The 12,205-nt window shown below is 38.0% G+C and overlaps 1 protein-coding gene across 5 annotated transcripts; it reads left to right on the top strand.

The window, feature by feature from the left end:
* Positions 1-502: 502 nt before the first annotated feature.
* On the top strand, positions 503-11,339 carry LOC144470440 (membrane metallo-endopeptidase-like 1). Of its 5 annotated transcripts, none has more exons than XM_078181553.1 (18): positions 503-674; positions 1,445-1,608; positions 2,182-2,343; positions 2,607-2,690; positions 3,682-3,893; positions 4,527-4,721; positions 4,782-4,895; positions 5,390-5,531; positions 5,716-5,833; positions 7,872-7,962; positions 8,051-8,227; positions 8,313-8,413; positions 8,843-8,901; positions 8,982-9,033; positions 9,460-9,527; positions 9,602-9,747; positions 10,359-10,520; positions 11,071-11,339. In XM_078181553.1, exons 1-18 carry the CDS (start codon positions 667-669, stop codon positions 11,248-11,250), a joined length of 2,235 nt encoding a protein of 744 aa, XP_078037679.1. In that variant the 5' UTR covers positions 503-666; the 3' UTR covers positions 11,251-11,339. The 5 variants fall into 5 exon arrangements, with proteins under 5 accessions (XP_078037679.1, XP_078037682.1, XP_078037678.1 ...); XM_078181552.1 differs by lacking the exon at positions 503-674 and adding an exon at positions 711-983; XM_078181554.1 differs by lacking the exon at positions 503-674 and adding an exon at positions 712-1,024.
* The last annotated feature ends 866 nt before the right edge of the window (positions 11,340-12,205 follow it).

Below are 12,205 nucleotides of genomic sequence, written 5' to 3'. Positions count from 1 at the left end.
GGATATGATAAAGTAGAATAGGATACAGTATAGTATAAAATAGGATACAATAGGATAACACAGAATAGGATACAATAGGGTAGGACATGATAGCGTAGAATAGGATAAAATAGGATAAAATAGGTTAAGATAAAATAGGGTAGTATAGAATAGTATAGAATAGTATAGAATAGTACAGGATAGCGGATAGCTTATGTCACGGTTATGTTATTAATTGTTTGAAATGATATTAAACCAACAGGATGGCATTAAGATACGTGAAGTAAACTTTTGATCAGTTTCCATTTTCAAATTACGGAATTTGTGGCATAGTTAATGTTATATACTATGTTATGTATATTGTATTACAAATTCATTTATAACTGCACACATCTGTTTAAAGTAATCGCACAGATATTAGAACAGGAAGATGGAATCGTCAAGTATTTGTGTTGTGCTAGTTCGAAATGTGTCAATTATATAAGGATTCGGATCGTTGAGCAGTTAAAACATATTCTTCCTCGTTGTCACGTAATCAGACAGCAGCGGCGCGACAAATAATACAAGCAGAAAAATGTATAACATCGACAGCACACGACTGCGTGCAGACAGTGACCGTCACGTGGTCTCACAAATTCCGAAAACCATTAGAATCGTCAAGGAAATTGCTGCGTACGTGCATGGAAGATGACAAGGTAAAAATCAGGTCCTGCAAAGGAATAAATTGGCTCGTTTTACGCGGAATCCGGACGTCGGGGGCACGGTGTTCAAGGAATGAATCGTTCTCCGTGGATGTCCCACTCTGGACGGTTCGCAAAGTATTGTTCGCGAATGAAGCTTGGGTGGCGATTGGCTTCTACGAATTCGGAAAGAAACGCGCGCGGAACACGTCCGCTGGAAAAGGACGGTCGCGTTCGGTAGTTTTGGCCAGCTGGTTGCCGGATCAGGTGCATCAGTCCGCGCGATTTCGCTCCTCCAGCAAGCATGCAGCTCCTGTGGCTAATGTAAGTGCGACAGCGCGTGGCAAACAGTGAATTAGCGTTCGGTACGTTGAATGGCAGCTGAACGGGTTTACCTTGGCACCATCGGAGTAATATATTTCCGAAGTTCAAGTGCGAGTGATGCAGGTGCAATAGAAACGCAGGATGTGGCGACGCGTCGCGCGTTCAAACAATGCGGGCCTAACTAGAGTCCCGACGGCTTCTTTCAGAACTGCGTTGATCAGCACTTCCTTTTAATAATTCCTCGCGTTCCGAGATTTTGAAGATTCGTATTTCTTTTCGATTCAAAAGAAACGATCGTCGGTTATATTTGTGAAATTATTTATCTATTAAATGTTTGCCCCGAGTCTGACTCGTTGTTACAGTGGACGGGGTTGAAATAAGACACGAGGCTGAAAGAAGACTCCTCTTCTCGGTGCCGTCTTCACGAATTATTCGCGAATCTGACGGGTTTTTCTCTGCAGATGTCACCTGACGGTCGCAACGTCGTTCCCGATTCAGCTGCCGGTCGCCAAGATCTTCAGGATACTGGAGGACACGGTGAACGACACGGAATCAGTGCTCGGACACAACCACCATGAGAAACAAGAGCACAGAGTCTGCGAGACACCGTATTGCTACGAGATCGGTGCGTATCTCGGCCTCGTAAACAACGTTATAAATCTGCGATTTTCTCTCGCGCGTACACCTGCCGCTTATTATATAACGAGAGCCGTTCGCGGTCAGTGCAAACGTGAGTACGTTATCGGTGGCAATAAAAAGAAACCAACAGTATCCTACCGTCTCTCTTTCTCACCGGATCCAGAATCTCGCGTGCTGCGCGAATTGATCCTGCGCGAACCTACGCGGAAATGAAGAATTGTTACAAATTGCGATGGAGATTTCATTTCTTATAGCCGATGGTCGTTACCTCGATCACGTGTTCGTGCTAAAGGTAATTTGCTAGATGAAAATGACGTTGTTTAGACGTTTAATGGACCTAAGACTATAATTTAGATTTAATTAATAATTAATTAAATAAATACAATAATTTAGAAATTAATAGCACTAATAGTAGTAATTTGATGGTAGTAAATTAATAATAGCAATTTATAAATCAATAATAACAATTTGTAAAATAACAGTTTTAATAATTTGTAAGTTGCCAATTAATTTAATAATATTCAATTTAGCCATTTGTTTCTCTTCGTTTTTACAACAGCTAGGAAGTTGTTGCAAAGCATGGACCGATCGGTGGATCCTTGCGAGGATTTCCACCAATATAGTTGCGGCTCGTGGCTCAAACACAATCCCATACCGGACAACGAAGTGGAATGGTCCGAGGACCAAGTCATCATGGCGAAGACATACAAACGTATCAGAGGCAAGAGCAGGATTTCTCTACGCATTGTTTCCCTTAATCCCGATCCTTGTCTCCCACTTGTAACCTTTTCTACGTATAATCGAATATCCTCCTTTGATTATCTTCTATTTATATTGGCAAACAAGTAGAAGACTTGGAGAAACTGGTTCCTGAAACTACCTCCATCTACGACAAGCCTTTAGAAGATTCCACAGATGACATTCCAATCCTTCAGATCGCCGACAATGCACACGTTTAATTATTTCTGTATTATCTCTTTCAAGATGTCCTCGAGGAGCCCGATAAATCCACCGATATCCCGCCGGTCAAAATGGCGAGGAAACTTTATCGTTCCTGTATGAACGTAGGTAAAGTAGTTCTTTTCGGGATTTTTAGGACCTAAGCTAATTGACAAACTTACCTTTTTATTTAACGTGGGGGAAATCTGCCGGCCAGACAAATCCCGCACGTCCTGGGGAGCGGTGCGGGGGCTAATGCGCTAAAACCCACCACGGCGACCTTTGGACGCGGTGCCACTTCTGGCGATTCGAGGGAGAGCCACAGAAACTCTTAGAGAACGCTACTGCGGTCCCCCCTCGTTTGGCCAGCCATCTAGCATTTGATGGTCGCGTCCCAGGGGAGTAAAATCCCCCCTCCCAATAAATACCATATTCCGCGGTGCAGGAGGACCGCGCCCCGCACCGCTCAAACTCGGCAGCCGCCTAAAAGGGTTCCAGGGCCCCCGCCCTGAGTCCCGCGGCCGCCTAGCGGAGGGTGACTTCTAACTCAACACCCCCCCCCCTCTCTAGAATGATAGTTCATCCCGTTTGCAGGCAGCGAGGAGAAAATTCGAATCATCACACTCTCCCCACCTTCACCTTATCGGGGGCTCTCGACGAACTCGTGGCTGCCGCTCCCGGGCACGACGGGCGGGATCGGAGTGATCCTGGAGCGACATCACCTGCTCGCAGGAGACCACCGTCCTCCACTTCCTCACGCTCCTCCTCCTCACCGCTCCCACAAACTTACCTTGACATAATCTTGACAAAGTAATCGCTCGCGGCATACTTTAAATTTAAACCTCGTGCTCGAGAGTTCCGGAGCGGAGTCGTTTAGTAAACGGCTAATAAATAAAGTTCTTTCGAAGGCTTTGCTACGGAGACAATGGATATCAATTTTAAATGGCTTCCCCCTGGAACCCTCGAGAATGGACGAAGCTCTAAAACATCAATAATTGTACATGGGGGTAATAAAATAGTCACTTTCTTAACTGGTCATGCCTTGCATATTGTTATTTTATGATTTGTCGTTGCTGTATATTTTATTATTTGTATATGATTGTATATTATGATCCATCAGATGCTATCGAGAAAAAGGGTATCAAGCCGATCCAAGACATCCTCGATTCTACTGGTGGGTGGCCTTTGGCAATGCCGTTGAAAGCGTGGAACCCCCACAAATTCCCTTGGCAAAAGATTGACAGGAATTATATGGCATTGATCGGCAACAGCGCTTTCTACAACATCGAGTATGAAGTTGATCAAGAGGACACAAAACGATATGTCCTGACGGTGAGAAGTCTTCTTGATAATAATATTGGGAGTATTTTTTTCCTTTGCAGAAATAATCTACGAGTCGTCAGTAACGAGTTATTAAAGAAAAACAAGTGACCAATGAGAGACGAATTCGGTTGACGCATGGCGGCCGAGCCAACGGTGGAAACGAACTTGTTTGGTTGCCTCGTGTCAGTCGAGCGCGTCTATCATTAGTCACTGTTTTTCATTAATAATTTGTTAATAAAAGCGCGGTTTGAATTTGCGCCAAGGAAAAAGTTACTTCAAATGGCTTCAGGAACGACTGCCAGTGACTTTTGGTACACCCTCATACATACTTTTATTGATATTTAGAAGCGACCATCAATTATTCGCAGATGTAAAATCATTTGTAATGTTTTTAAAATGTTTTAGAAATGCTAAAGACAAATAGCTAATTATCGTGATACAATAAAATGTTTTATCGTGTTTTATCATGTTTTATTGCAATAGTTGAAGTTGTCAAGTGATTACATAGACTACATAGGACATAGGAAATAATTTTTCTGAAAAATTATTAAAAGATGCCCTTTAATTAGTTTGGTAAAAATATTATTAGGTAGAAATGTTTTAAATAGCGTCAAAATAATTTGTCATTTGATATTGTTGCAGATAGATCAGGACACGGAGTATCCTCTATCATCGAAGAAAGACCTGGCCAAGGTATTCAACGACAATGACACGTACGCGTTAGGCATCTACCGTATAATTCAAATCTTTGCGCGAGACAAAGGATACCACGTGCATCACAATCAAATAATTAACGACGTAGCGGAAATGGTGTCTTTCGAGATCGACTTGTTAAATGTAATAATCCTTTCTTGTTTTACGTACTGTATGTATAATTCACGAATGGCAATTTTCTAGATTATCGAAACGGATAAAGAGTCACACGCAGCCACGGACGACTATAAAAGAATGACTATCGACGAACTGCAAAAATGGTACAACAGTTCCGGCGTGATATCTCCTACGGCGAAAGTAATTATCTTATACAGCTCAATTGTTCAAACAACTCTGACGTCGCTTCATATTACACTGCTCGATGCTGTTTATTTGGACGCATGAATATAAAATAACAAGTATAGCAAATATAAAATAATAAATATAAAGACAAATATGGTACATATGAAATAATAAATATGAAATATAATAAATATCGTAAACATAAAAATAAATATAACAAATATAAAATAATCGATATAAAATTAGAAAACTTTAAGTAATCGTTTCCAATAGATTGTTGCTAATTCAATCCAGTAGAATAACATTTCACGATAATTGAAATCTGTAGAAATGATTGCATTTTAAAATATGTCCAAATATTAACTCCGCGCCTCGAGTGGATAGTCATCGATGATGAATCATCGTTGGCCTCTTCCAGTGAAGTTTCAAAGTAGCGTCGGCTATTACCGACTAATTAAATAAATTCCGGCAATCAATCAAAATATTTCGGCTTATGTAAATGCTTGCAGATGAACTTCTTGGAAGAGATGCAATACGTGTTCAAGTGGGCTAACGTTAGCATAACCGCGGACGAGCCCGTCGTGGTGTACAACCCGGTATTCCTCCATAAGTTGGCGAGACTACTTGGAAACACTTCGCAACGTGTGCTTGGTAATGCCGTGATTACACAAATTTTACAGCTAATGGTAATTTACGTTCACCATCGCCGGTCGTTGTTTTTCCCGTCGGAGCTAGAATAATTACGTGACGACCATGACGGTTTCATACTTCTCCCGAATGCATGCTGACAATGAACCGTATACCTTAGGTCTTGCATAATCTTTATATTTTCCAGTAAACTACGTCCAGTGGAATATGGTCAACAAATACTTATCGTACACCACGCGGGAGATGAGGAATATTGCTTTCAATATGTCCTACTCGTCGTACAATATTTCAAACTATATGCCAAGGTACAGTATCGATGCCAAAAAATATTATCTGTGTTATCAAATATTTTAAAATAATAAAATTTTCTTTTTTATGTTAAACTATATAGTCCAATATATAACTATAACACTAATAAATGTATTAATACTATATATTATTGATAGATTATAGCGTTATACATATAGTGTATATAGTACTACATTCTAAATAATAATAATAATAATAACCTGACAACAATAATAATAATGGCAACTATGAAATGTTAACTACTAAATATTAAATATCACATAACTTTTCTAATTGTGCTAGACTAGAATACTCGAACTTTTTCCAAATATTAAACAGTTCTATTTTATGGGGCACAATTTTGAAAAATGGCAGAATGTTTTGAAAAACTTCGAAACGAGTTATGAAATTGTCTCCGTCAGCATCGGAAGTGAAAAAAAAACAACCGAATAATATTTAAACATTTTTGTAACGTCATCTGATGGTGAGAAATAGTTTCCGCGAAGTCCATTCTGACGTTTTCCTTCGTGGACGTTGTTTTTTCCCATGAACTAACACGACGTTTTGTAAAATAACCTTGTAGTCGTCGTCGAAACGAGTTCATTGACATTACCTTAGCCTCGAAAGCGGACACAAGAATTTCGCAATTTCCATTTTGAATATGTGGAAGTGCGTCGACAACTGTGACCGCACCTTGTTAGCTGTAATCCGCGTAACAAACGTGGTCAACGGACGCTCCGCTGGCGTGTCCTATTGTCTGAACAATTACGAATCGCGGCTGTAATATGTTACCGCATATTATTACACGTTGCATGGAGATTCGGTAACAGATGTGGACGCGCCTTATGCGAAATTACCCTTCTCATTTTATTACATGACATTGTACCAAGTGAAACTCAAGTAATATATTATATTATATTTTGTATTGTATACTAAGTATTACGGTGTCCCATAAGCTTTTTCTGCGCCACGCTATGTATGACGTCGAGAGTATACTCGATGAAAATCCGCGATATAGTGTGCGCGAGATGCCATTAACATTACCAGGACAACGGTACACAATCATTTAATCAAAATGGAATATGCGAATCGGTATGATGTTTCAGTTGCAAACCAATTCACGAAGGTCGACCTTATGAACCGCGTCTTGCTTCTGCAGCGACACGAAACAAATCCTTTTTAAAGAGCCAAGTCACTGGAGACGAAACTTGGATTTTATATGAAAATGTGCATCGAAAACGCATTTGGTCCGAGGAAAATCGACCTTCCACTGTTGGGAAGCCAGGACTTCGTCCGAAGAAAGTTCTTTCGTGCATTTGGTGGGACTGGAAAGGTGTAGTTGTACTACAAGCTGCCTTCCACAAGGTGAAACGATCGATTCTGCAAAATATTGCAATCAACTGGATAAATTGAAAGCTGCCATAGCCGAAAAACGGACAGAATTGGCGAACCGACGAGCTGTCGTTTTTCATCGCGACAACGCAAGACCGTCGTGTTGCGTTCGCCGTAAGACAGAAACTATTACAGTTTGATTGGGACGTTCTACCGGATACTCCTAATTCCGAAGACCTCGCCTCATTCGATTATTACTTGTTTCTCTCGTTAACAAATTCTATCCGCGATAAACGTCAGAAACCTGAAAGCGAAATAAATACGCACATCAATGAATATTTTCCAAGTCTCAACTGTTTTGAAAAGAGGGTAGAACGAGGTTTACTGAGAGATGGGAGAAGGTAATAGAGCAGAACGGTTCGTATATAACATGATAAAAAAAAGGAAGAAACTTATGGGACGCACTAATATATCGTACTATAATACTATACTATAATATAGTGTAATACTAATTATATTATATTAAAAGTATAATTAGTATACTTGTTACTACAGTAACAAGCATACTAATAATATAATATATGTAATTATAGTAATATAATATACAATATAAAAATTAATTATACCGTACTGGGTATATTTCATTATTCAAATCCCAGTACGACTTGAAATTCGTGTTAAAAATTGTTGTTTTCAGGCTGTTTATAAAGCATCTTGTTGCAGGTGGGAAGTCTGCGTACTCAATATGCAAATGCAAAATGCAGTGTCGTATCTATTTGTGAAGAAGTACATTGCAGACAGCGTGATTGTTAAGGTATGGTTCAACGAGCAATCATTAAATGAATTGTACGCTGCGGATGGTTGCGTAATATTAACATATAAATGTTGTTACCCTGTTGAAGCTGAAGGAAATGGTTATGAGAATAAGAGAAGAGTTAGGCCATCGCATAATGCGCTCTCAATGGCTGTCAGAGTCGGTGAAAAATTCTCTTCACCGGAAATTATACTCGGTTGTATCGCAAGTTGGTTATCCAGAATGGTACAAGGACGACCAAGCCGTAATCGATTATTATGAAGGGGTACCGAAACATTGTTCAATATCAATATTAATAACAACTTGTACGTGTGATAAGCTCTGCAAATACTTGTTCGAATTTCCCGCAGTTGAAAATAAGCACCGACTATTTTCAAAATCTGTTGAACTGTGCCGCTCACGAATTAGTCAGGGGTTTAAAGGAATTCCGAGGAACCGTTGTTAGAACTGAGTGAGTCTTTAAAATAATCATTATTAGACTGCGGATTTTATAAATTTGTAATAACAATGAGTACACTCGCGTCAGTGTTTAATAATAGTGTCAATGATATAAATTTAAGAGCTTATTTATTGTGGAAATGTGTTTGCCGAAGTTTAACAAGAAGAAGATACTACATGAAACGCAAACTAATCCGAATATTCAATAAATAGTGGACGTCTTAAAGTCGTCCATTTTACGTTTAGTTTAGTTTTGAACATCTCACGCTCTAAAATGGACGTCTCTAAAACACCTTATTTAAGAAGTAAAGTTCTATTTAACTTCCACTTCTTCCAGTTAACGCAGACTATTTTTATTTCGTATAACAGTCCGTAATGTAATCATTAATTAATTCTGCAACATTTCTTCCACCAATCACGTGCAATTATGCATATATTTCAGATGGTTGGAATATCCTATAACGGTAAATGCATTTTATACTCAAACACTTAATGCAATCGGTGAGTATTTGATAAAATAATCAAACTTTCATTAAATCCATCTCGAGATTGTAATCGAGAACAATTGTTTAATTTCTCAGTTATACCAGCAGCCGAGGTACAAGAACCTTATTTCACACCACTTTTACCGGAGTAAGTTTTACCATTTTGCTATTAGCTGTTTATTTATTCTTAGTTACATAACCTTTTTCGATTGCATGTTTGCTCTCAGCCACCAAAACCATTCAGTTATCTTTTCATTTTTACGTAAGAGTAAAAGATTTTATTAGATGTTTATAAAATTTATTTATTCTTTTGAAAAGTTTACATATTATACTATTATCATATATATTATATAGATATTTATAAATAAAGATTATAAAGCTTTATTAGCTATAAATAAAGCTATTATTATTATTATTATTATTATTATTACACGTATGTGTAATAATATAATATACATATAAGCAAATTTTTCGTTTTTTCTACCCGTATATTCCAACCTATATATAAGTTAATATGTATAATTATATACAATTTAATATTTTAACAAAGAGTTAATGGTCTGCACTATTTCAGTGCGATAAATTACGCAGCCACTGGTTTTGTTATCGGCCACGAGCTGTCCCATAGTTTCGATAACGAAGGTACGATTCTATTGCTAATTCGTTAACAATTTCGAAATGACCTGTGCATTAATTGAATCGTTTATTTCACTTAGGAATTAAATTCGATGTGGATGGCTATAAGTCCGACTGGATTTCACACGATGTAATGAACGAATACGAGGAACGTGCAACTTGTTTTGTAAATCAATTTAGTAATTACACCCTCAATGTCACGGACGAACAGGGAAACTACGTGCAGGTAAATTGATTTTGCATTTAGTCTTCGAAAAAAGTTGATATTCAAATAAATATTTTCAGATCTTTATTTTTTAAAACGGACTACCGGAAAGTGAAAGTAAAGTAAATTTTATTTACAAATTTTATTCTATTCTTTTCATCGTTTTAGGAAAGTATTTATCAATACTACCGGGATGAGTTTATAATCATTAACGCGATCATTATTATGATTTGCCATGAAGTTATTGGAAGAGTTTTAAAATATTTCTGCATTCCTCACGATTCTCGAATTGATTCAGAGAATATTTATTTTTCATAAACGTTCGCAGTCTGTTCGCGAATAAAATAATTTGTATAATGATTATATAATTACTAATTTAATAGTAAAATTAATGAGAAACAAATTAAATGGTTATTATATAATCATAATTAAAAAATATATATATATATAAAGAATCCAAAAATAATTTCATAATTAAATAATTAACGAAGAGAAAGTTGTAGATGGATCACTTCGGTACCTTTAGCATTAATCGATACAGAGTAACTTACTCAACAGTTTTCAAATTCGAAAATATGTTTTAAATGGTAATTTACAAAACAAAAGAATTAAGAGTACTTTATCATTGTCAGCTGGATGGAAAACTCACGGAGAATGAAAATTTGGCAGACTCGGTGGGCGCACACGTAGCTTACTCAGCGTACAAGAAAATAGCAGATCACAAACCTGAAATGAAACTACCGGGATTAGAACATTTTACCGACGACCAATTATTCTTTTTGGAATTCGCAAACGTGAGTTACCTTAAATCTTATCCAACAGCTTTTGATCATTGAATGTTTGATGACTAATATTAAATATTACTATAGACCAGAGCTGGACAACTTGAATCACTACGGGCTACGAGCAAAGCTACGGAGCAACGCTAGGGCAAAAGTCTTGTGAAAGTGGTGGAAGAGTGGGACGCACCGCTACACGTATTGATAAAGATCGACTGTAGATACCACCGAGATCGAGTGAAATAGAACGAGCATTGGAAGAGCGGCGCGTCGCACGCGTCCTCCGCTTTTTCAAGACTGTTGCCGTAGCGTTGCTCCGTAGCTTCGCTCGAAGCCCGCAGCTTTGTCCAAGCTCGTAATGATTCAGGTTGCTCTGCGCTAGATAAATGATAAATGATAAACGAAACAATAGATAAATGATAACGCTTGAGATATTGAAAATGTGGAAACTTTAAAGGAACTGTCCATTTACTCATACTATATAAACAGTTTAGTGTTAACGAGCGTTTCACAGTAATATTGTACGTAAATGTTCTTAATTAATTAACAAAATTGCACTGCACAGGCCTGGTGTTACTACGTGAGGCCAGAATACGAAGCCGACGTAGCGAACAGTGATGAACATAGTCCTCCAAGGTACCGAATTATTGGATCTCTTTCGAACATGGCCGCCTTCTCTGAAGCCTTCCAATGTAAGCGAAACAGCTCCATGAATCCACGACATAAATGTAACTTATGGAATTAATTAGGCATCCCAACGAAACGTTACTTAATTTTGTACGAATTTTCTATTGACGTAGCTAGATTGACGATCAAAAATAAAATACATGTAAATAGCGTTGACACATTTTTTACCCACAATTTTATAATAGTTCAGATGAATCTGTAATGTCAAGATGAGGTTATTATAATCGTGGAGTTGTACTATAATTAATAAATTATGCTTATGCTTTGAAATCAGTGATAAATCATCCAGATAACAAACGGACGCCTCTAAGACGTCTTAAGGACGTTTGGAATGTTTTATGAACATCGCAGAAACGTCTCAGAAACGTCTATTAGACTTAAATACGTCTAAAAGACATTTTACAAGTCAATTATAATCATAGTGTAACAATTACAATTTTCGACCGATGCGTCATTCTCAGTACTGAAATCTACACCATTTCTTTAAACATTATTTGTTAAAAGAATGTTGAAAGAATGATACCTTCTTAAACTACCTTTTGATGCGTTGTAGCTAACGAGATTGCTATTAATAGACTTCCCATGAATGCGATGTACTTTACAAACCAATTTATGATCAACGAAATTCCTTCGTACACACCTGATTCAGATAACACAAGGATATTTTTAAGTCGTTTTAAGTACGTCTGGAGTATGACGTTTGAGACACGTCGTGACGTTGCCGTGAAGTTGTGACAGTATGAATGTTGGATTGGTTGAGGAATAAAATTCTCGATAGTGGATATAGGATTTCTGAGGACGAAAGGAGATATATTCTTGTTAGAGGATTACAGGATGTTACAGATTTGACTTTGATCAATTTCCTTGCTAACATCTATGGCGGACAACATAAGCAACTATGATCAAATGGAACAATTAAAATTATCGGGCGGCCGGCCTTCGTGGCCGTGCTCTCCCATGAATTCAGAGAGACATCCAGCAGCATCCCCTGCCCTTTCCAGATCTAGCGGGCG

Source organism: Augochlora pura, chromosome 5 (genome assembly GCF_028453695.1).
Source record: "Augochlora pura isolate Apur16 chromosome 5, APUR_v2.2.1, whole genome shotgun sequence".
Lineage (NCBI taxonomy): Eukaryota > Metazoa > Arthropoda > Insecta > Hymenoptera > Halictidae > Augochlora > Augochlora pura.
Note: the sequence above shows the minus strand (reverse complement) of the source record. Positions and strands in the feature narration are given on the sequence as shown.